Source organism: Cryptomeria japonica, chromosome 3, assembly GCF_030272615.1.
Source record: "Cryptomeria japonica chromosome 3, Sugi_1.0, whole genome shotgun sequence".
Lineage (NCBI taxonomy): Eukaryota > Viridiplantae > Streptophyta > Pinopsida > Cupressales > Cupressaceae > Cryptomeria > Cryptomeria japonica.
The window spans coordinates 340,442,044-340,466,640 of NC_081407.1; the positions used below are offsets into that span (position 1 = coordinate 340,442,044).

General features: G+C 36.2%; 1 protein-coding gene across 3 annotated transcripts in view; it reads left to right on the forward strand.

The window, feature by feature from the left end:
• LOC131029377 (probable CoA ligase CCL8) overlaps positions 1–24,597 on the forward strand; it is a 285,390-nt gene that overhangs the window by 52,237 nt on the left and 208,556 nt on the right. For all 3 annotated transcript variants that reach the window (XM_057959841.2, XM_057959840.2, XM_057959842.2), the window contains 2 exons: positions 12,475–12,685; positions 12,783–12,871. In XM_057959841.2, the coding sequence (XP_057815824.1) occupies positions 12,475–12,685; positions 12,783–12,871 (300 nt within the window). The remainder of the gene's footprint in view (positions 1–12,474; positions 12,686–12,782; positions 12,872–24,597) is intronic.

Sequence of the window (24,597 nt, forward strand, 5' to 3'; positions counted from 1 at the left end):
AGTCATTTTGTTCCTTAGTTCTAACTTTTGCCAATCTCCGATCTCCGATAGCCGGGCCCGTTTTGTTTTTGTGCTCGGAGATGCCTATGTGGCGGCCGCGCGTTGGCTCTTTCATGTGTGTGCAGGCCCCTTGGTTGAGTGGCGGCAAAAGGCTTTTCGCCAAGACTTTGCTTTTCGGCAAGACGTCTTCCTTCTCGCCACCCCTTTGAACTACATCGAAATACCTCTTTTCGGTGTGATGGACTTACGCTCTTACCAATGTGGGTTCTGCTTCGGTGTGACAACAACGGTGTCTTGGCAACATGGCCTTTTGGTCCGTGTGACCTAGTGGTTCGGCAAGACAAATTTCCAGCTATTAGATCTCATAAGACTTGGCGAATTATCTTTTCGGGGAGACATTCGATAGGTCTCATCGGCATGTTCCTTTGTCGATGAGACTTGGCTGATTGGTATGACCGATTTTGTCTCTTATCGGCTTGTTGATACTCTGGCGAAATGCCTTTTTTTTTGTTGTGACACGCAAGGTGTCTTGCTGACATGTTCTTTGTGCGGTGCGACTTCATCATCTCTGTCAGGCCCACCTCGTCCAAGTGTTCGTTGGTTTCCACGTGGCAGCGGTTGATTTGTCCACCTTGGCTTAGTTTGTTCGTGTGTGGCTCGTCTTCCTTTTCGTTGAGACCTCATGTTTTTGTAAGATCAAGTTTGGTCTTTGTAGACCCGAAGGTGTCACACCGATGTGCTCTCTTTTCGGTGTGACCTGTGGTGTGTCTTGCCGACACTGGTTTGGAGTTCGGTGTAACATGGCACTTCGCCATGATCCAAAAAGCCTCTTGCAAACTTTTAAAGCTATAGCAATAGGGTTTTTGTTCGGTGTGACCGTGGAGGGTCTTAACGATAAAACCCTAAATGGAGTTGTTGACCAAATGAGAATATCTTAACGCCGCCAATGCAACTCGATTGTTGATTTGTCCACATGGGCAATTGACCAACGATGCCCAGGTGACATGGATGATTGAATTGAAGACATAGTGTGAGCAGAATGAATGAATGTACATCCAAAAGAGAAAAGCCATTGCGTGAAGAGATGGTGAACAGAAATGAAGTAGTTTTTACAGTCCAATCAAAGAAATTCGAGAAGGTCAAGAAAGTATTGAAACTGCATTTAATGGCAGTCAAGCTGTAGAGCATGTTGTTGGTCCGTTGTGAGGCTCGAGGAATCATATCAGACCAAATATTGCTAAGTATGGTAATCCAATCACAGAAAAATAATCGAAATGCAGAAGGATATCAAAAGAAGGCATTTATTATTGTCGGTTATTTATATGAAAGGAATGTACAGAGAATCCCATCGGCCTGCAAGGATGATTTCTTAGATGACCAAAAGGATTAAAATCAAAGTTCCTTCTTGGAGGGAAAATCTGCATTGATAGAGATGACCAATAAGAGATATTCTTTTGATGTGATGTTGAGTAGGTGAGTATGTCTTCGAGTTGGGAGAGATATTGAAGTGTATTCCAAGTGTGTGGATGTAGTGTGAGTTGTGTTGGATACAGTGAGAGCTGGTAGAGAGAAGAATATCCAGGTGTATATTCCAAGCGTGGGTATAGAGGTGGGAAGAAAAGAAAGTGTGAAGTTGCAGAAAGAGAGAGAGCAAAAAGGTAAGGTGTGTTGCAGAAAGGAGTGAGTTGTAGAGAAAGAGTGTGCATGTAGAATATTGAAAGGTGTCAATCCTGAGAAAGTGTAATTGCAAAGAAATGAGAATAGAGTATAGAGCTAAGTGCGTGTGTGTGTATCGTAGAATAGTAAGGATACATCTTGGGAACGAGAGATTGCAAAGAAGAAAGATAGCAGCAGGCAAAGCCAAGTGTATGTGAAAAGGGAAGGTTCCTGTGAAGGAAAGAGGTGAAGCAATCAGAGATATAGGTAAATAACATTGAGCAGATGACCGTGATGAGTTGCAAAGATTAAGAAGGCAGAATAGAGATATCAAGGGACATTAAATCAAAGTGGTAGGGTATACATGTCATTTAGATTCTAAGGGTTACAAAACTCATTTGTAACAAGGTTTTTCATTGTAATGTTTTTTTTAATTGTTAAATTATTGTATTTCTCCGAGTAGGTGCTCAGAGCAGGGGTAGGTGCTTCTTTGAGTAGGTTCTCATAAAAATTAGGGGTTGGTGCTCCCTTGGGTTGGTGCCCATAAATGTTGTAATCAGTTTTTCATTGTGAGGTTGGATTGGAGCAGTAGACTCCAGTAGCTATTCTCACTGAGGTTTTTCCCACAGTGGGTTTTCCTCGTACATCTTGTGTTGTATGAGATTGCCTTCTATATGTGTGTGCAAATTACTTTAATGTCTTTGTTCATAATTGCTAGGCCTTGATTCTTCTAGCTTTAATCTTCTTGGAGGTTTCAAGTTTTGGAATATCACTGATTCACCCCCCCTCTCAGTGACTTATTGTGTTCCTTTAGTGGGGAAACATCTCAAATGGGCATCATTCTAAAATGAATCCATCCATGGCACAAAATAGAAACACTCGAGAGAGACTCTCTCAATTGTTGGGCATGGTAACCATGATAAACAATGGAGGCAATAACCATCAAACTCCAAAGAGGCATATGCCTTCAACAAGTTTGAAATCAGTTACACCAACATACCCATCTAGAGCCGAATGTCAAAACAGTGAACGAACATTGGTGGATCTACATGAGCAATTTTAACAAGATTGGTTAAAAGGAGGTCTTCAATAGGATATGTCTCTAGAAGACTGCATTGATCTACGGATGAAGTACCTACCTAAGGGACATAGAAGTCATCACTTGGACTTGAGAAAGGAAAGTGGAAAGCATGAACACTTTAAAGGACAGAGGATGAATGATTGTGAATCTATGATTCAAGAACTACATTTAGAGTTTCACATACACACTCATCAATCCAAAAATCACAACAAGTGTCATTAGACGCCTTGAAGGTCATTACACCAAGGGAAGAAAGTTTAGAAGGTTTGACAAGTTGTACAACCCTCCAAAAAGCTAAATCATTATATAATCATCAAGCATCACAAGAAGTGGTTAATTCTTCATGTGTCTCATCTATCACAAATAAAGGAAGTATATGGATTAATAAGGATTATGAGATTAGTCTTAAACTATCTCAAGGATCATGCATTATAGGTGAGATTGAAGCTAGGGATCAAAATTCAGACTGTGGAATTGCTTAGTGATGAGGATGTCATGGCATCCCCTAACAAATTAATGGTCATGGATAAGGAAAGTAACATTTCTAATGACAGTGAATCTGAAATTACATAGTATGTCCAATGACAATCCAACCACCTTGAGGAAGATAAACAAAGGAATGTGAAGGTATGGAGAAATGAGATACCAAAGATAGTGAACAAGGATAAGTTTCAGCATACTAGTAATATTTTGTTTGTAGTTGAATAAAAAATCTCTTTATGAAGGTCATAACATGATTGGAGACAATCATTCTATTGGGGACTGGGGAGAACCTCCCATTAATGAAGGGTTGAAACAAGATTGGATAGTAAGGCAAAACCTAGTAATGCTAGCACCAATCACTCCCCCATCAGATTTCAAGAGATTGCAGTTTGGATCAGGTTCATAAAGAAGATTCCATCCTTTGATCAAAGATTAAACGTTGAATGTTGGAGAAGTAATAACACTTCTAGCATACGTCCTACAAAATAGTTATGGCTATATAGTGATGACATGAATTAATGACCAAAGGGTTATTGAACCATTGTTCACTTTATGGAGGATAAGTGTAAGAAAAAGAAATCCTACCAGTATCATTCTGCTATACATCTATGCCACCATGAATGATAATTCCTATCAACATTCTAAGAGGTGGCGATACAATCCTTTCTAATACATTGTGATGGTTGCAATAGATTGGAAAGCCCAAAAATCCTTTCTTGACACCTTGAGAGAATATGGAAGAGCTTTGATTCTATGGTTGAGCAATATCTTTTCCCAATTGACCAAGAATAACATCTATTTCAAATTGAAGATAGCTTATGATGATTTTCAACGACAGGTTTCAAAAAAATTCATACAATGTTGGAGTGATCCTTCTAATTATGAGCTTCAAGAGATCACTTCCACTAGTGTTCCACCTAAATGGCACTACAAAACTTGGGATTGTGGATATTCTATGATGAATAAATTGAAAGAAATGGAATTGCTGCACGACAAGGTAGAGTCTACTAAACCTAGTGAGTTCAATAACATTAGCATGAAGCAAGGAATACATGTTGAGGCATTCTACCAAATCATTTGGGACCCTGGCATCAACTTGACAACTTAAGAATGCTTGTGGGCAAGGATTTTTAAGGAGGGGAGACTGTATTGTCCTCATCTAATCCAAACATACATTCTAAGATTAGTTCTAAAATCATAGTAGGTTGAGGGCATTCAAATTCGGGAAGTCTCCTATGGAGACAAATTTGAAGGTAAAATTCAAATTTGTTATAGCAATACTAAGATGGTTGACCATAAAAACAATGACCAAGAAGAGAATATGAATGATACAAATCATCGGTATCAAACAAAGACATCTCAAGATGCAGCGATTAAACACAATGATCAGCAATTAGAAAAAAGAGAATGAACGATCATAGTTATTTGATGTAAGGCCTTGTCTACTAAACAGTGATGCAGATGGCAAGCATGAATGCGGAAGCACAAAGTGATGATGACATTCCTAAGTAGCAAAGGTCATGATCAAATGAAGGAAGCAAGGAACTATCAAGCAAAGACCATTCCCACTATTATTGCTGTCCTGCGGAAGAGACAGATAATGAGTCTTCAAAACCCACTTATCTTTGAGAATAATAAATCATAAACCTTCCACCTCTCAAGATCATCTTATGCTTATTTGATTAAAACAAGGAATAGAGTATAAAATGTGCTATTATGATATAAACAAACTAGTTAAGGGAAGAGCCACCATTAGACAAATTAATAAAGAACCACGATTATACTCATACAAAGGTATGCAATTAGAACGTGAAAGGTGTGATTTAATATTAAACCAATCTGTAATGAGGAGATACAATGTAAGGGAAGGCATGACTGTTCCAAACCAAGGGTTACAACTGACCAGCATTACAAGATATTTAAGTGGAATCAAACACTCATTCTTGGCATTATCGAATTGGAAACTTATTAACTCTTATCCATATATTGGATCTTCTCATTTGAGCATTGGTCTATTTGGCTAAATCAGTTGTAAGTTCATAACTCCATATCTGAGACAGCACCATTGATTGCAAGGAAAGATCGTATATATCAGACGCAGCATCAGATTATTATTGCAAGTTTATTAATCCATATTTGAAACAGCAACTATGACACTATAGGCGATGTTATATATCAGACATTGCATGATTTAAGGGATCATATCAGAGACAGCAATAAATATTGCTACAAGCAATATTGTCTTACATCTGTACTGTCCCCTTTTCTAGGTGACATGAGATGAGCAGGGGTTGACCTACCATTCGAGTTCCTGTAGGTCAATGACATGGTTAGGAGACTCATTCTGAGGGTCATGGAGCTTTGCAGGGGCTCTGTGAGCCATTTTGGTCCTTCAGACGACAGTTCCTATTTTTTAGGGAGAACTGGCAGTTGACTGAATGACCACCTGGGGGACCAAGGAGTAGAGCAGGATCCTTTTGAGCAGTTACAGGTGTTTGGAGAGAGGTTCCTACTTTTTAGGGTGATTCCCTACTTTTTAGGAGGTTGTGGCAGTTTCCATATTTGAGGTTCCACGGGACCGTACCATGGTTTCAGTTTTAGGAAGATTGGGTGTGTTTCCTAGTTTCTAGGAGTATCCCTAGATTTTAGGGATGGGACTGCCAGTTGGCCCATCTTGTCCGGCATCAGTCATAGACAGGTGACGAAGTCAGATTCATGTTTGGTTGGTTATTTTAAGCTATTATTGGATCTATGGAAATATTTTAATATATTTAAATATTTCCTAAGTTATTGATTAAATAAATTAAAATAAGACTATGTATATAGCCATTTCAGAGTAATAAGGGGTTTTTGGCTTCATCTGGTTTGATATGCCTATGTGTTATAGCTCGTTGGAAAGGTCTTGAACTTTGCTACATGATTCTCACCTCCCGGAGTCTTTTTGGATGCTTGAAGCTATTTATTCGCAATAAAGTGATATTTTTCTATAGTTTGACGCCATAATTGGGAAAGTGTCACTTTAATTATAAATCGCAAGCTTTATTATTCTTTAGGATTCGACTTGCAAAGGGAAAGGAGTTATAAGGAGATGAAAACCTAATTGATAGCATCTTTGATCATTTTGAAACTTGCGAATTTGGGAATTGCTTTGGAAGAGTGATTTTGGTTTGGGACGTAAACCCCAGGTCTGAACTTGCTGGGATGTAGCCCTCAACAGGAGTTGACAGTGGATTTATCCAGGATTGCACAGAGATTGTCAGAGGTAGAAGACACATCTTCTTGGCCTGAAGATTCAACATGCATATTGGGGGTTTCAACAAGGCGGTTGGTCTATTTCAGCTGGCACGTGATTTGCAGCAGCTTCCACGCCTCCTTTGCAACCACGCCTTGTTTGTATGTTGTCTTGAAGGGTTGTATTTAACTTATTTGGTCTTCCTTGTTCGTTGCCAGTAATATTCCTCCATCTGGCATCAATCCAAATTGAGAACAGCTCCAAATAAATGTATTGATTCTCTTTGAATACAAAACTAGGTTATTTGCCTGGTATGATGTAATGTCCCTTTCTAGGTTTAGGCCGATTTGAACCATAATTAATCTATTTCAAAGTACTGATGACTTAAACTATCTTAATTAAGAGTCAAGGCTATCTTAACATGAAGCAGATCTGTGATATTCTTTCTTTAGTCTATCAAGTACTAGATAATTTAATCTTATTCGAGTTCGTCTATAAATCATTTACATATTTTTTATTACGAGTTTAATGGATTATTATATGTTACTGCAGAGTAGTTTCTAAAAGATATTACATTAATTATATTTGTTGTATTAATATCTGTTATTGTATAAATATCCTTATTAATAACTTATATATTATTCCTTAGTGATATATATATATGTTTATGTATATATATATATATATATATATATATATATGTTGACAATGATTTTAATATTTCCTAATAACCTATTATTATTACTACTGCTGCCTAAAATATTACTAGTGATGGATATATTCAGTGGCTGGTAGTGGGAGACAGATCTGACGCATGTCAGATCTGGTCTGCCACTTTCATGAACTTATGTATTCCTATAATACATATTTCAGACTGTTAATATTATTCTGCATAAAGAAATTATTGGGGTTCATATACTAAGCATAAATATTAATCACACCACCATGCATGCCATCGGAAATAAGCCTGTCCTGCCTGTGACATTAATAATGGTTCTGATCTGAATTGATAATAATTTCATTTTTATAAGCACCGATATATCTCCCCAATTGATAATTCCCTTAATTTAATCCCGAGACAACTATTCGAACCTAGAGTGAGAATTGGAATATAAAATTGATCCAGTTTACCGGAACTTAGTCCATTCACCCTTGGGGCTTTTAATTGAAGTGGTTTTACTCTGCCCTTCCCTAGTAGCACCCATCTCCCTTGGAGAATAGAAAATACAGAACTGGTTATGGTTAAGGATTGTTTTAAGACATTCTGTTTTCGTTTAACAAAAATTATCAATTATTTATTTATCCTGTTACCTATTTATTTATGAACCTCTGATTTGTATCTTTGATTTAATTCTTATTTGATATACTTAAATTAATTGGTAGTCGTGTTCTTTGATAAATTTATTTATTTATATTTGATGCATTTAGTGTCAATGTAAATCTGGTTAAGTACTCTCTACTTATAATCTTCAATGGATTACTAATTATTTTTTGTGTATATATTCATGTAATTTCTCTCTCTCTCTATATAGTTTACTTATTTTTTCCTTGATTTATCATATCATATTATTATTCTTTCTACTATTAAATTAGGATGTGAATTCCTTATATTATATTAATTTCTGCTGTCACTGTTAATAATTAATCATTCATATTATTATTATATTATTTACTGCTGTTATTGTAATTTCCCAGCATATATTTAGTGTAGCTTATGTCCTTCTAACCATGTTACCTTAATTATTATTAAGAAAGGAGTTTTCATATTATAAATAATGTAAGTTTATTTTCACGTACCACTGAGAAACTGCTTACCAGTTCGATAGCCCAGCAACTGCCAGCATCCGATATTCTTCCCCCCGTCTCCTCCATTTATGAGCAAAGACTATATTTAATTATTTCTCATCTATTCCATGATCGCAGATGATATCCTTATATGATTATCTGGTTATATTCCGTGTATACTTTAGTCTTTATATTCTTGCTATGGTTGGCATTGTATCTGAATATTCAACCTTGTGCTTCTGGGTCTTTACCTTGTAATTGGGTGGATTAATATCCCTTATTATGCAGTGTGAGAAAGTTCTGCTACTGTGGTCTGAAATAAATTAAAAAAAATATTTCTTTCGATGCCTTCCTCCAAACTTATTATTTCCCTTAAATATTTACGAAAGGGGGTTAGATGGGAGAAGTCGTGTCCTCTCTATATATAACTCTTGCAATCATTTTTTTGTCATCGTGACTCTTAAAATATTTTTTTTTTTTGACCTTGATCATACATCTTACTCTAGTTCTTATTTTAATCGAATAAGCATAAGATGATTTTGAGCGATGGAAGGTGTATAAGTTTTTATTCTTAAGATTGAAGACTCATGATCTGTATTAGTTTCAGGTTACATTAACATCATTATGTCATTTTGGCACCTTTAAGTTATACTAAATTAATAGTGTTTTTATGTTAATACATGCCTCCTATATCATATTAACAGTATAAGTTGTATAAGTTGTATTAACAGTATTAAATTATATTAATAGTATCAATATTAAATTGCATTAGTAATATTAATTGTATTAACAATATTAAATTCTATTAATAATAAAATGTGATTCACATATTACTAAATAATTTTTGTATAATAATTTTCAATATTAATTTGTGAATAATAATAATAATATTTAATAATTAATTATTAATAAATATTAATAATAATATTTAATAATTAAATATTAATAATTTCAAATAATCATTTGTTGATTATATTAGTTTATAATAATAATTGTTTCATTTAGATTATAAATAACGATCAAGGAGGGGACATGACATATGATTTGCAGTATTTTCAGATTGCTTAAGTGTTCTTACATATGAACATTGTTTACTGTTTTATTTCACAGTTGTTGCTATTTATCAATACTTTACTTATAACATCAAAACCCAAAAAGAAACAATCCCTTTCTGCAACTTCTATCTATTCTATAAGATCACCGGAAAATTACAAAAATATAGTATGTTTAATTAAGAATTTACAGCAGCAACAGCAAAAGGATCTATTTAGGATCTTTCAACATCTCATTGCATATATTCAAAGGAATGCATCGGACATAGCAATATAACTAGATCGTCTTGCATATTTATATTACCATATTGATATAGCAAAGATCCTAGTGATCATTGCACTAAGTGCAAATACATCAATTCACTTAGCATATATATATATATAGTTCTTGATTTAACATGTTATTATTCTATCGATTGCATAATTGGAGCATTCCAAGTGGTATCATATATTATTAATTATAATTGATAGTAATTATAGAGGCTTGAAGGAAGCAGTCTCTTGCAATTGATCCTTATAATTTAATTGTCCCTATTTTCTAAAGTCTTAAGATAAGGGGACATTACAATTGATATCAGAGCATTATATTTTTTGGTTATATCGCATTGTTCTTAAAACGGGACATTACAGGGAAGCATCTCCTTATCGTAGGTGGAATATAACTGCTGCACATCTCTCAACTTCCTACTCATACGCAATGGGATGTCTATTTTGCATAAGTGAGAAACCAATCCCTTCGCTTGATGCATCACACTCTAACACAAACTGTCAAAAGAAGTTTGGTAAAACCAAAACTGGACAAGAGCTCATCACCTCCTTAAGTCAATCAAATGTAACTTGAGCCCCATCCGACTATCTGAATGCACCTTGCTTATTTAGATCTATAAGAGGTGCTACCAACTGAGAAATCCCTTGACAAATCTCCTGTAATAACTGCATAACCCAAGAAAACCCCTCAATCAGAAATATTCCTAGGTGGTGGCCTATCCAAAATGGCATGTATCTTCTCCTGGTGCACCTTCACTCCACTCTCTCCATTCACACGTTCCAATTATAAGATCTCTGTCATTCCGAATTTATATTTGGAAGCCTTCACAAACAAGGACTAGTGAAACTTTGTGACAAGATAAGTCATAATGGTATCGAAGGATAAATCATGCCACATGCATAAGCTTAAGTGAAAATCAAGGCATGTTAGTAGCAACAAAAGACATGAAACTGACAATCAAATATGTAAATGGTGACAAACTTACTATAAATTGTAGCTATTCATTGCTCATACTGATAGTCATTAATAATTTGCACGATTGGGAGTATTTTTTGTCACAAACAACATTGAATTGCACCTATAATAGAATGCTAAAGTTTAAGAGGGTATCGATTTTCAAATGTAGGAGGATGTCAAAATAGGCACTGAAACAAGAGGGTTTTCAAAACCAATGATTAGGGGTGATTGGTTCTTGGGAAGTTTTTGCTATCAAATTTGGTCTTCTATCAATTTGATGAACAATCTTTGTTGATTTTGAGCAATTAATCTTCATCATTTCCACAGAGGTAGTTGAGTTCACAGAGATATATTCTCATGATTTCAGCAACAGTGCTTTATTCCAAAAGCAGAGTTTCAGTGACATGTCATGAGTATGTTTCATCCTCAGAAGGTTGTGTTTAAAAATATTTGAAGGGGTACTCTTTCATGATATGGTAGCACTGACTGTAGACATTGATATTGAAAAAGGATTGAGCAAACTAAAAAATATTGTGATCACGTTGTGGTCTATTCTCTTCGAGAGATGATTTGTCTCATGATGTAATTGTCTGCAACAGAATTATGGTTTTGAATCCTAAATTTTTGTTGCTTCTATGGAGGAGATCAGTTTCAAATCACTATGTTAGATTCTGAAGTCTCATGGTAAATATTGTTTCAATATTCTTCGTAAGATTCACTAGTTTTAGAGCAAGTTGTTTCAGAGTCCTAGAAGGTGTGCATGCATCAAATTGCTTTTTTTGGCAAAGGAAGAGAGCCTATTTTAGATTTATTTATTTTATTCCTTCTTTAGGATAGTTTTTCTTTAATGTATCTTTCTTTCTTTCTTTTTTTTAAGATTTTAGGGGTTGCTTTAAAATATAGTTTTTTAGGATAAACAGTTATAAGTTTGAAATCTGTAGAATTAGATATTATTTGTAACTTATAAATAAGTGCTTTGATTACATAAACTCTAAATGATAGTTGAAGTTATGCTTATGCTACAGAAATTGTCATTCGAGGATTCAATCTGAATTTCATGCGTCGTAATGTGTTAGGATTTGCTAATTGAATTAAAATTGAAGAATAGTGTTAGGCTTTAGATTAACACTTGATTCATATTAATGGCAACTTTGTGTGCATCTAAGTTATTCAATTTATAAAGTTATACATTGTTGATGTGTGCCAGAGGTTTAAAATTATCCAATATTCATGTATGTGGATTTATTGGTCTCTGATATGAGCTAGTGAGGAAATATTTGTTGTGTCTAATTTAGTTGATATCACATTCGGTTGCAAGTATTAAAACATAAAACCTTGTTTGTGAGAGTAGAACCATTCCATGTCTTTTGCTCATTCCTGATAAATGAAAAAAGGGGAAGGATTTATTTCAATTATTTAATTTATGCAAACCACCACAGAGAAATCTTGTATGGTATAACTATGTTTTTTGTTCATAGCTTAGAGTCTCAGGCTAGTTTTAGTTTTTCTTGGGAGTTTCTCCTCATAATTTGAAGAGAGATTCTACCCTACATACTGTTCTATTTTATGTTGTCTTGCAAGAGACAGAGTAAAATGCCAACTATATGTTTGTGTTTTGACTTCCAGGGAGATATTTTTGATTGGTTTCTCATATTCTACCCAATTTATATTATTGTTTAGAGTATTTGTTATTATTTTTGATGATGAGGAGATTAATGCCATGTTTATATCCTAAGTTCTTGTTAGTATTTTCTATTTGAGATCGAGATAGCAACACACACTTTCTTCCGTGTTATATCTTTTTTTCTCTCTATTCTGGGAATATGAATGGTTTATACTTCATAGTATTATATCATATGTCTGATTTTTCTATCTTTTGAATGATTTCTGTTTCACTGCCGTATAATACATATCTTTTAGTTTCTTAACCATACCGTGTATTTCTAACTTGCTTCTTCAGGGGGTATCTATAGTTATGGGTTCAGATGAGTATCATGAAATTCTCAATGAAATTGCTGAAAAATCTGCTTCACATGTTTATCTTCTCCCTTCAGTTCCAAATCTTGTTTTAAACAGTGACAGGCCTGAAAGTAGTGGAGCAGAAGATGACACTTCCAGAAACCTATTTAAACATATTTTGGCAGAGATTGAAAAATCAACTTTGATCAGAGGTAAATTACATTTTAATCAAGTGAATTTCCCATCTTGTATGCTATGCAATTTTAACCCACGTCAAATTCACATATTGTAAGGTTTTCTAATGTGCAGGTAATGAACCAGCATTAATTATTTATACTAGTGGCACAACAGGTAAACCAAAAGGCGTTGTGCACACACATAATGGCTTGAATGCACAGGTAAAATCCATTTCAACATTATTTTCCGAAGACTGGTTCTTAGAAATTTCACTAGATCTACTTATTACACTCATTATAATCACTTGTTTTGTTTTAACTACCTTTTATTTTTCTGAAAATTACTGCATAGATAATATTATTTCGGTTTTATTTATACACAATGACACAATTTAGCATGTTTTGGAATTACTCAATGTTTGCAGTAAAGATAGTGATATGTTGCATTTTCCCTTCGCAAATAATTGCTATGACTATAAAATACATTGTAAAGGAGATATCTAATATTCTCACTATGTTCCTCTTTTCAGATTTAGGGAAAATGAAAAAACTTGATTGCAAAGAAAATTTTAGGTGAGAATGAAGGCAATACAAGTGAGGGGAAACCGCTCTGGGAAAATAATAATAATTAGCATTTTTATTTTGACGAATGTTGGATGAGGGAAAAGTATTTCTATGAGTGAAAAAGTGACTTATATGTCAGGGGTGGTGTATGTCAAATAAGGATTTATTACTCATTCAAAGAAAAAAATTGAGATGATGGAAAAAAGTAAAATGACAACTAGGTGTTTTGGGGTCACTTTTCAATTCAGTTTGACTCAAGGAAAAGGATTGGGCTTTAGGTTTCTTTTTTTAATCCCATTCACTAGTGGTGGCTTGGAAATCATCCTCAAGGCAGTTCTTACTGGGGAGCTATCTGAGGGAAATGTATAAAAATTCTGCACATGATTTAAATCCTGTTCATAGAATAAACAACTGTTTCAAGAAGCTACTGCAGTGATTGTTATTTAAGGTTGAAGCAGACCCTGCAATAGTTATGAACCCAGACTATGAGGCTGATGATATATATTACAGGAAATGTGTGTGTATCTCTCGTATCACTGATTTATGGGTCTCATCCAAAGCTATCTGCTATTGAATTTTAAAAGCTTGGAAATCCCAAGACAAATACAGGAGAATCATGTTGGCTAAGGGATTCTTCATAGGGTTTTCCACAGTTCATTAGTCTCATAGATCTAGAGTCATGGAGGCCTTTATTTTAAATAAAGTGTCTGTTATGTTTGCCCTTGAAGAATACTATTTTGTCAAAAAAGAAAGAATTTGTTGTGCATGTCAAATTTGTTTAAAAGAATGAATTGCATGTGATACTGGAGTACAGGAACTCAACTTCCTTAGAGAAGGGCTTGTGATTATAAATTTATATCTATGCAAGAAATCACTATGAACACAAACAAAACTCTATGAATCTATATTTGAAAGAAAAACAACATATTAACAATACACTTGTAAGCTCCTCTCATGAAGTTTAGCACATAATATTTCCCTTTGGGATATTTCTTCATTCATGCCTCATCTTCTCTCACCTTATCATCTCAGCTTATCCTTTCTAAATGGAGGAATCCCTAATTAATAGAGTAAGTTAATCCTAAAATCATTACTGCTGATTGTAGTTGGCTAGATTACATGCTTGTTGGTTGGCTTGCACAACAATTTTCCCTTTTGGAACTTATCTCTTTTTCTTTTTGAAATGAGCGGTGCGAGTGGTGATAGGAATCTCCTCACCCTGGTCTACATGTAGGTGTGTGGGAATCTCGTTGTCTTGGTGTGCAAGAGCTTCCTCATGTCAGTTTCAATGCTGGCTACTTGGATGTTGTGTCAATAAATAGGACTCAAAGAAAAAAACTATTGTGTGGGTCCTCTATTCATAAACCTTTTTTGACTAGTGATGCAAGGCGTTCAGACCCTTTGGTTCTTTTGAATGAGATTTTAAAGGTGGTAAGGAAAAAGCACTCTGATGGTATCCAAATTGTGCATTCCAAGTAGGGGTGGCATCCAAATTGTGCATTCCAAGTAGGGGACTACTATTAAGATCAAGGAACCTTTCTTGGACTTAACATTGGCCAAAATGGAGAACTCTTTGGTTGGGAGGTTTGTTGGAATACGCCCCAATATTGAAGCTATGAGGAAATAAGCCACTTCTCATTGGTTTGTGAAAGGAAACTTCTATGTCTTGGTACTTCTAAAAGGTTTATTTTGTTTCACTTTTTCCCTCTAGGAGGACTACCTTAACGCCCTCACGTTAGGACCGTAGTTCTTCGGGAAACAAAGCCTTTCTTTTTGTAATTGGCATATGGGATTCAACCCTTCTGCACATCTAGCTTGAGCTGCCCCAACTTGGGTTAGGCTTTTGTGCCTCCCTTATGAGTTTTGGGATGAGGAGATCATTGTTGGGATTACCAACTCCTTTGGCCAGTACCTCTCTACTATGTTACTAAGGCCAAGTCTAGTCTTGTTTTTGCTAGATTCTATGTTAGTGTTGAGCCTCATAAACTTCTACCGGTCTCTGTCGTTTTTGGATTCTAGGCTTGGAAAATGGACTCAAGTTCTAAAATATGAGAATTCAACTCCTTACTGCGAAAATTGCTCCTCCATGAGTCATCTTTGCAACAATTGCCTTAAAGGAGAGTTAAAGAGCAAGATCATTCTTCTTTCGGTTTTCAAAGGTAAGGGTATCTTGGCCGTTCTTGCTTTTGTCTTAGACTCCTCAATGTAGAATTTGTCTCTTGGCTTCGTGTCGGTGGTTGCCCTAGTTCCTTTGATGGGTTTTGAGATGGCCTCCTTATAGAGTGTTTTGGGGGCTCTCCTTCTAGTGGTCTTCTCATTCACAGCTCTACTCCTTTTTCTCAACAAGGACTTTGTTGGCTGTTGATGGAAAGTTGGGTGGTGTGGCTTTAGAAGGTGCTGGTCCAATGCCTGTACTCGGTGATGATATTCTGATTTCTCCCCTTTCTTCTTCCAAGCCATTGTTGGAAAAGGTTGTTGACTGCCCTTCCTTTGGTATTCTTAAGGAATCCTTCCCTTCTTCTGAGATTTCTAAGGAGGAGGTCAAAGTTGTCCCTACTTCCTTTTCAGATAAAGATCAAATGGGTGAGAACCTTGTTCTTCTTTCCTCATTAGTTGGGCCACCTAGTCTTCTTTGCCCTTGGTTTCCATTCCTTAATCTAAGCTAGTTTCTCTTTGGCGCCTTGGGTTCTCCCTCTACCTCATCTTCTTCCATGGTGGGCTTGAGGAAGTTTGCTGATGTTGGGAATGACTCTAAACTGGGGAGAAAGTCCATCAGAGAAGTGAGATAGATAAATACTACTAGAGATGTTGCAAATGGGAGATAAAGTACCTTGGATCATTTAGGCACTAGATGATTTAAAAATTGATTAATCTCTCTTGGAATATAAGGTGACTCAATAGTCCCTGTAAGCATAATATTGTCAAAACCCTCATCAAAGAGATCAAGCATGATATTCCACTCTTTCAAGAAACTTAAATGAGTAAACAAATTTGTAAGTGCATATGGCCTTTTTCTCATTCTCTAGCTATTGATGCTGATGGTGCTTTTGATGGGTTTGCTACTTCGTGGAAACTTCATTTTCTCAATGGTTCTCTTGAGTCTATAAAGAAAAACTTCCTCAATATCCTTTTCAGTGATATCTCTAGACAATGAATGGGTTCTCTCTAACATTTATGCTCCCAATATCTAAGTCCTTGGTGTGGTACTTGGTCGAATATCCTAAGTTGTAGAGCTTCCTATATGACTTTTCGCTAGATGCTGATGGGAGACTTCAACTCCCCTCTCCACCCTTCTGAAAAAAATGCATGGGTTGTTGGACCTATTTGATAGCATGTTAGACCTTAACAACTTGTTGGTCAAGGGGGGTCTTATTGACCTTGACCTTGAAGGCAGCCAAATTACTTGGTCTAATAAAAGAACAGGAACCAATCTTATTCAAGTTGACTTGATAGGTGTTTGGTTTCAACTAATTTGGAGATAGTGAATCATTGTAACCTGACCTCTCTCTTTTGTTCTGATCAATCTCCATTGCATCTCAATTGGTAGACTTCACAGCCCAGAGTGAGTTATCCTTTTAGATTCAAAATTATGTGGACTCATTACCTTGACCTTAAAAGACTCCTCAAAAGTTGGTGGGATGTCGAAGTTCAGGGGGCTGCTATGTAACGGGTTGTTCATAAGCTCAAAATTTTAAAAAGAAATTTAAAAGGCTGGAATAAGAATTCCTTTGGTAACATCTCCCAGAAAAAAGAAATCAAGAACTAGCTTCTGAAAGTTCAAGATAAAATGGATATTAATCATGCTATGAACTCTCTCTCTCTCTCTGTGGGAAAATTTTTTATTGGGTGATCTTCATAATCTAATCAAGAAAGAGGAAGTGTACTGGAAGTAGAGATCAAGAAACCGGTGGATCAAAGGAAACAAAAACACCAAGGTTTTTCATCAATCTGCTCTAAAGCATAGAAAAAGGAACAAGATAACTGAATTGGTAGGTGATGATGGTACTCTATTCTCTAAGGATGAATATATTCACTAAGAAACTATTAGATTCTTCAAAGATCTCTTGAACCCTCCTCCCCTTGAGAACCCTCACATGGACAATATTTCTGACCAGATGCTCCAGTTTATCCCCAATTCTCTTTTTCCCACTGATCGCAATGACTTGGAAAGTCATTTCTCAGAGGAAGGAGTCAAAGATATTGTATTCTCCCTAAATCCCTATAAAGCTCCTGGTCTTGATGGCTTTCTCCCAGCTTTTTTTTCAAAATTTATGGGACATAATTGGAAGAGATGTTATTCAGATGACCAGGGAATTTAATTTTTCTGCTGGAGCTAACAAAATGTTGGAGTTCAGGCCTTTAAGCCTTTGCAGCACCATATATAAGATCTCCAAATTACTTGTTCAACTTATCAAACCTTTTCAAGAGAAAATGATACATTGTAATTAGAAAAGAGTTGTGCCAGGAAGACAAATCTTTGATGCCATCCTTTTGTACGGAACTCTTCACTCGATGGACAAAAGCAACAAGGAAAGTATGGTTTTCAAGTTGATCATTTCCAAAACATATGATAAGGTTTCTTGGAATTTTCTTTCTAGATTCCTTTAGAGGTTTGGCTTCAAAGGTAAGATCCTTAAATTGATAGAAACTTGTGTTTCTTTTCCTTTCTCTTTAATGGCTCTCCCCAATGTCACTTTTTGATCTCCTCTAAGAAGTTTGGAGAGAACCCAAAAGGTCAGAAATTGATTTACGAAAGCATAAAAAAGGCTCCATTAGCCAACTAAACTCAAACTCAAGAACATTTTCTCTGCAAGAGTGATCAAATGCTTCTCCAAGAATGCTGGATTTCTCCCCAGCACACCCAAAGGCTTGCAAAAAATATCAGAAACTGGTCTAATGCTTATGGAACAACATTGTGTAAAAATGGGGTGTAAGGATCCCTTGTCTCCCAATCACGGAATTTTTATGAACACTGATGCTTTTGCTGATTGTTTTTGAGTTTTCTTTGAGTTTTGTAATTTTTTAGTGTTTTGAAGATATATGATATATTATTGTAAAAGCAATGCATATAACAATATGAAACTACTGAAATTCTGAAACCAAACTGATCAAACAAAATATAGATAGAAGGCATGAATGAAGTCTTTATTCCATTAATTTCTTAACAATGATAACCTCCAACATACCCATTAGACAATCAGATGTAGATTTGATGTGTTTCCAGCAAAAAGCAAGTAGGAATGAGCCGAAATATTCAAGTATGGTTGAGTTTTGTTCATGCATGTATTGCCAAAGACCTCTTTGCTGCTTGCCGCCCTCCTTCTTCACAAGACCGAAAATTTAATGCAGCTTCTATGTGGATTTAGGACTGTCTATGCTAATCACCCTTTGTCTGCAACTAAGAACACCAATTACAGGCCTTGTAGACTTTGAAAGATGCCCTTAAACTCCTAAAATCGATGAACACCATTCACACACTCAAATCTGATTCAAAACTGATTATTAACCCTGAGATTTGATCACCAATCTGCCCAATAATGGCTCCTGGATGAAGCCACTCCTCTGAAACCAAACTCGCTGGGTATTTCACAATTCATAAGGCTGAAACATTGAAGATTTTTCGTTCTCCAATGCCCTGTTTGCTGCAACTGAGAAACCCTCGTTTCTGCTGCTCTCCAGAATAAAATTCATCAAACAAATGCCAAGAATAATTGCCCAAGTTTGAACTTCTTGTATATATAAGTGCTTCCCAAACAAGTTCGATTTCTCCCATAAAGCACTTAATTTATCATTAAAAATGTTATAACTTGGCAATAATAATTAAATTCATCTAACCTTGGGAAGAGTGCACATAAATTAATTAAATATTTTGGCCCCTTCTCATGACGTCTAGACCCTCACTTAAGTGACTTTTTATAAAGTTAATTTATAACTTTATAATTATCCATTTAATGAACTAATAATAATTTGGCCACAATAGAAAAAAAATTAAAATTGGATGAAGTGGCAATAATGGCGAGCGAAAAAAAGCCTGTAAACGCACGAAAAAAACATAATATCAAAGGAGATAAATCATTTAAAAGCTCTGATCTTGGGTTTCATGCGAAGCAGAAGGAAGCAGAGGACACCAGCGATACTGGAGTCTCTGGATATTGCTCTAAATGCTGGCTTTACGGGCATAAAAACATTTATTGCAGACAAAGGATTGTAAGAGCCCAACCAGATTATGATCATTGGAAACCCTTTATTGCAGAACAAAAACGAAGAAGTTTGGAAGATGATAAGTTAGCTATTGATACTCAGGTTAACAAAGCTAAGGATCTCTGGATAAATAAGCTTCCTGGGGAAACTAGGGCTTCCACAAGAAGCAAATTTTCGGAACAGGACAGCTTTCAGCTACCTAAAGTCTTCACTGTCAACAATTTGGATGGGCAAATCACTAGGTTTGCTAAAACAAAATATGCTTTGCAGAAAACGAGCCTTCCTGGGATCGAAAGGACCCCAAAATTCAGATTTGATCCAGTCAAACGCGCTAATGAACCCCATTTTGCCTTGGGAAGAAGTGGATTTTTTGTGTCCGAGGAGGATCCTAGGAAGGCCAGGTCGAAAGACTACGAATGGCAAGAGATTAAAAGATATAAAAAGGCAAGATCACAAAAGGTGGAAAGGATTGAGATTCCTCTGAGGAATTCTTTTGATTTACTAAAGAAAAAGGAGAATGCCCTAACCAAAAGCTAGCATTCCCCCTTTCATAGGCGACCTGGGGCTTTGGGAAGCAAGGGAAATCTTAGGGTTAAACGGACAGTGCATGAAAATGCAGCTCAATTCCACACCACACCTTCCTTCTCCAAAACCCTTACCAGCAATGAAGGGCCGGCTAGGGCAGGGGAGAATATTGCACAAGACAATTTGAAGTCTCCTACAATCAGTGGTAAGCACTACACTCCTCCTCATCGGCGGGAGAATGGTAAGTCTTTAAAGTTTGTTTCCAATCATATTTCCTTCAAAGCTAATACTTTGCAATCGAAGTTTTCCTCCCCTGTTTATACTCCGCCACACAGGAGAAACTATAATCATATGCACATGCACAATAAAAATATTTTTTCTAACAATGACTTTAACAAAGTATCCCTAGAGGATAGCCATATAGCAAGATTGCAGAAATACTATGAGGATGCAGGTTTAATTGTCAGATGGAAAGGAGTGGGAGCGAGCAACTTGGATATCACAGAAGCATTGGCTAAAATGCTCCCTAGAGAGGTAAGTATCTCTAACCTTGTCGATTCTTTCCTTCTCTTAGATTGCAAAAATTTAGAAACTAAAAAGAAGATATTAGATAACTTGGATCTGAAATATAGACATGAATCTTTTTTTGTTACTAAATGGAGACCCCTATTCAACCCACTATATCTTGAGGATTTTGAGTTAGAAAAAGCTATAGTACTAAAAAATTTACCAATTGAACTCACAAGCACAGAAACTATAAAGACTATTGGCAGCAATTTAGGCAAATTTATTAGAATTAGTGATAATATAAACAATGCAACAGAGAAAACAATTATTGTCAAAATGAGCATTCATAGAAAGTTCATTCCTCATATGCATCTAAAATTCAATGCCAACTCAATTATCATTAATCCAATCATTAATGACAACTTTTTGGAATCAAAGCATAATTATATGGTTGCTTTATCGGAACTTAAGAGTATAACTAATCTTCTAGATAAAAGACAGGATGCAAACATTTATTTTCTTTCAGATAGAGGGGGATTCACTTTTACTGATATAGATGATTGCTTCACAAAAACTGTTCTTCCCCAGCCTATCTCTGATCCCCCTTGCGAGCCTTCATTTGAAAAAAGAATCACTAACAATCAATTAATATCTATGGAATCATCTCCCCCTACGAATATGAAAATTTCCCTCCAACTTAGCAATCCACTGATAAACAACAATGACAATCCTCAGAAATTAGCACAGTCAGGAGGTTTCCTTACACCTGAGAAAGAAAGAAATATTCCAGAAATAACAGAGAATGTGCTACCCCTTGAACCCATAGCTCTGTCTAATGATATGAACTCGCCAACTAAGGAGACTTTATGTACTAAGGAAGACCTGATATGTTCTCAGATTACCACACCGCCTATGAACTCAGTACAAGCATCTCCTTCGGAGGATGAAAAATGCTGTAAAGAAGTCAAAATTATAACAGACTACATAGGAAAAACGCTACCAGATGAACTCTTGGATCTGTTTATAAGTGAAATTGTTGATGAAGAAGAGTTGGAATATCAGAAGGAAGTCTTGATTCAAGAAATTATGTCCCTTAGAAACTCTAGAGAAGATAATGATGACACAATAGAGATGCAGCAAGAAGTAATAGAGGTTCAAAAGGTAGACCTTTCCAATAACACTGAGAATGTGATTAATTCTGTTGAACATGAAGCCTTAGAGGTCAAAGAAGATGGTATTGAACTAGAAAAAGAATATGATGAGGAAGCAATAACAAACTTTCCTGACCCATCCTCCCCTGCGGGAGATAATGTAGATATCCTGGATGGTCTTTTTGGTATCACAAATGAGGATAGACAACTGGGAGTTGCTACCAATTTGGCTGGCCTCTCTTCCCCCAAAATTGACAAGGTCAAGAAGAAAAGAGGAAGGAAATCGTGCATAGCGCTTAGATCCTTAGCAGGTAATGCGGAAAACCAAATGAAAATATCTGACATTCTGAATAGTGGGAAGGGGAAGAGCCTTCCCAAGGAGCAATGAGAGTGACTACTTGGAATGTTAGGGGCCTAAACGCCCCTAACAAGCAAAGACTAATTAAGAGATATCTCAAAAACTTTGACTCTGATATTATAATCTTACAAGAAACTAAGTTAAATAATGAAGATAGTAAGAAATTAAGTAACAAACTCGGCTTATGGAATTCAGATTTTGTACCAGCAATAGGCGCATCAGGAGGCCTAGCAGCATTATGGGACCCCCGGAAAATTTCCTCCTCAGCCGTGAGCAGCAGTAGCAACTGGATGGCTATGAGGATATGCAGCCTCAAATCAAATCTGAGATTCACCTTAATCAACATCTACGGTCCAATCCATAATACAGACAAAAGAAGAGTTTGGCAGGAAGTTCAAGCTTTCCTTCACCTAAACAGAGGTGAGACTTTCATCTTAGGTGGAGATTTTAATGCTATACTGAATACAAATGAAAAATATGGTGGTTCTAAATTCATATCACAATCACAAAAGGATTTTACCCAATGGGTGTCAGACAATAATTTAATTAACATTGAGACCATCAACGGAACTTACACCTGGAACAATAGAAGGTCGGGCTTTAGCCACATTGCGGAAAAACTTGATAGATTTCTAGTTTCAGGTAATACGGATAATTTTAACCAACTTTTGTCAGCCGAGATTCTCCCAGAAGTGGGATCTGACCACTTCCCAATTAGACTAACAATCACTGAGGACAGTAAACCCAATAGAAATCCGTTCAAATTCGAATTTATGTGGTTTCAGGATCCGGATCTCATTAATCTCTTAGAACAATGGTGGAACCAGACAATAGTGGAAGGATCCAAAATGTATAGCCTAGTAACCAAACTCAAAATTATTAAAAATAAAGTCTTGGAATGGAACAAGAACAAATTCAACAATATCTTCGAAGAAAAACTTCTTATAGAACAGGAGATAGAAAGTCTTAATAACTTAGTCATAAACCAGGGTATGGATGAAACGAGCTATCTTAAAGAGAAGGAACTTATGGCTAAATATAATGCAATTTTACTTAAAGAAGAAATATATTGGAAACAGAAATCCAGGGAAATCTGGCTGAAGGAAGGAGATAATAACACTAAATTTTTTCATAAATCAACCAATATAAGGAAAATTATTAATAGGATAACCAAGATTAAGGATGAAAGAGGGCAACTATCGGAAGACCCTAAAGTCATCGCAGACCGTATCACTAACTATTACAACTATCTTCTTAATAACTTCGAAGCAGTTAACCTTCAAGAGCAGTTTGAAATGATTAAGGCTATACCAAAGTTAATTTCGGATGAAGATAATACCATGATGAATAGCAAATTTACTTTGGAAGAAGTCAAGACTGCCTTATTTCAAATGCAGCCTGACAAAGCCCCAGGCCCGAATGGATTTCAGGCCGGTTTTTTCCAAAAATGCTGGCACTTCATGGGAATTGACATATGGCAAGCGGTGGAAGCAACCAGGAATTCTGGAGCTATTCTATCAGAAATTAACAATACTTTTTTCTCTCTCATACCGAAAAAACAAAATGACTGTATTGACCCAGGAGACTTTTGTCCTATCTCATTATGTAACACTATCTATAAAATATTATCAAAATGTATGGCAAATAGACTTAAAACTCTACTCCCGATTTTAATCTCAGAGGAACAAACGGGCTTTGTAGCCAAAAGGTCAATCCTAGATGGCATTATCATCGCCCAAGAACTTGTACACACTGCACAAATCTCCAAAGAACCAAGCATGTTTATAAAAATAGATATCCAAAAGGCGTATGATAAGGTGGACTGGAGATTTTTGTGCAAATGCTTGGAAGTCTTCGGCTTCTCGAAACAGTGGATCAACCTCGTATTTATATGTATATCTACCCCCAAGATCTCGGTCCTTGTCAATGGTACCCCAGAAGGTTATTTTGGGATTTCCCAAGGTATCAGGCAAGGTGACCCACTGTCGCCCTTCCTTTATGTCATCATGGCAGAAGCACTGGGTAGAACCATCTCCAAGAAACAGTTAGAAGGCAAGATTTCAGGTTTAAAAGCCGCAGACAATATCCCTTTCGTTACTCACCAACAATTTGCAGACGATACCATTCTTCCTGGTTCCGCCAACTCTAATGAGGCTAAGGCCTACAAAGCAGTTCTAAACACATATAAGAAGGCCTCAGGCCAACAAGTTAACCCTCTTAAATCAGAAATCTTCTTTATCAATACGGCCCATGATTTGGAAAAGGATATCTGTGATACCCTTGGTTATCAACGGGGCACTTTTCCGTGTAAATATCTAGGTATAGAATTGGATAAGGGTCAACACTCTTCCAAACTTTGGAAACAAGTACTATCGAAGGTTCAAGATAAGAAAAGCTCTTGGAAAGGTAAATGGCTCACTAAGCCTGGTAGATCTACTATGATTACATCAGTTTTGTCAGCTATCCCTTCTTATCATATGTCCATTCTTCCCCTCCCGACTAACATCAAGCGGGACCTAGATAAGATTATGCGTGACTTCTATTGGCAAGGCTCTGCTGAGGATAAGAAATTGGCCCTAATCAAATGGGACAACTTATGCAAACCTATTTCTATGGGGGGTCTGGGGTTTAAAAACCTTACT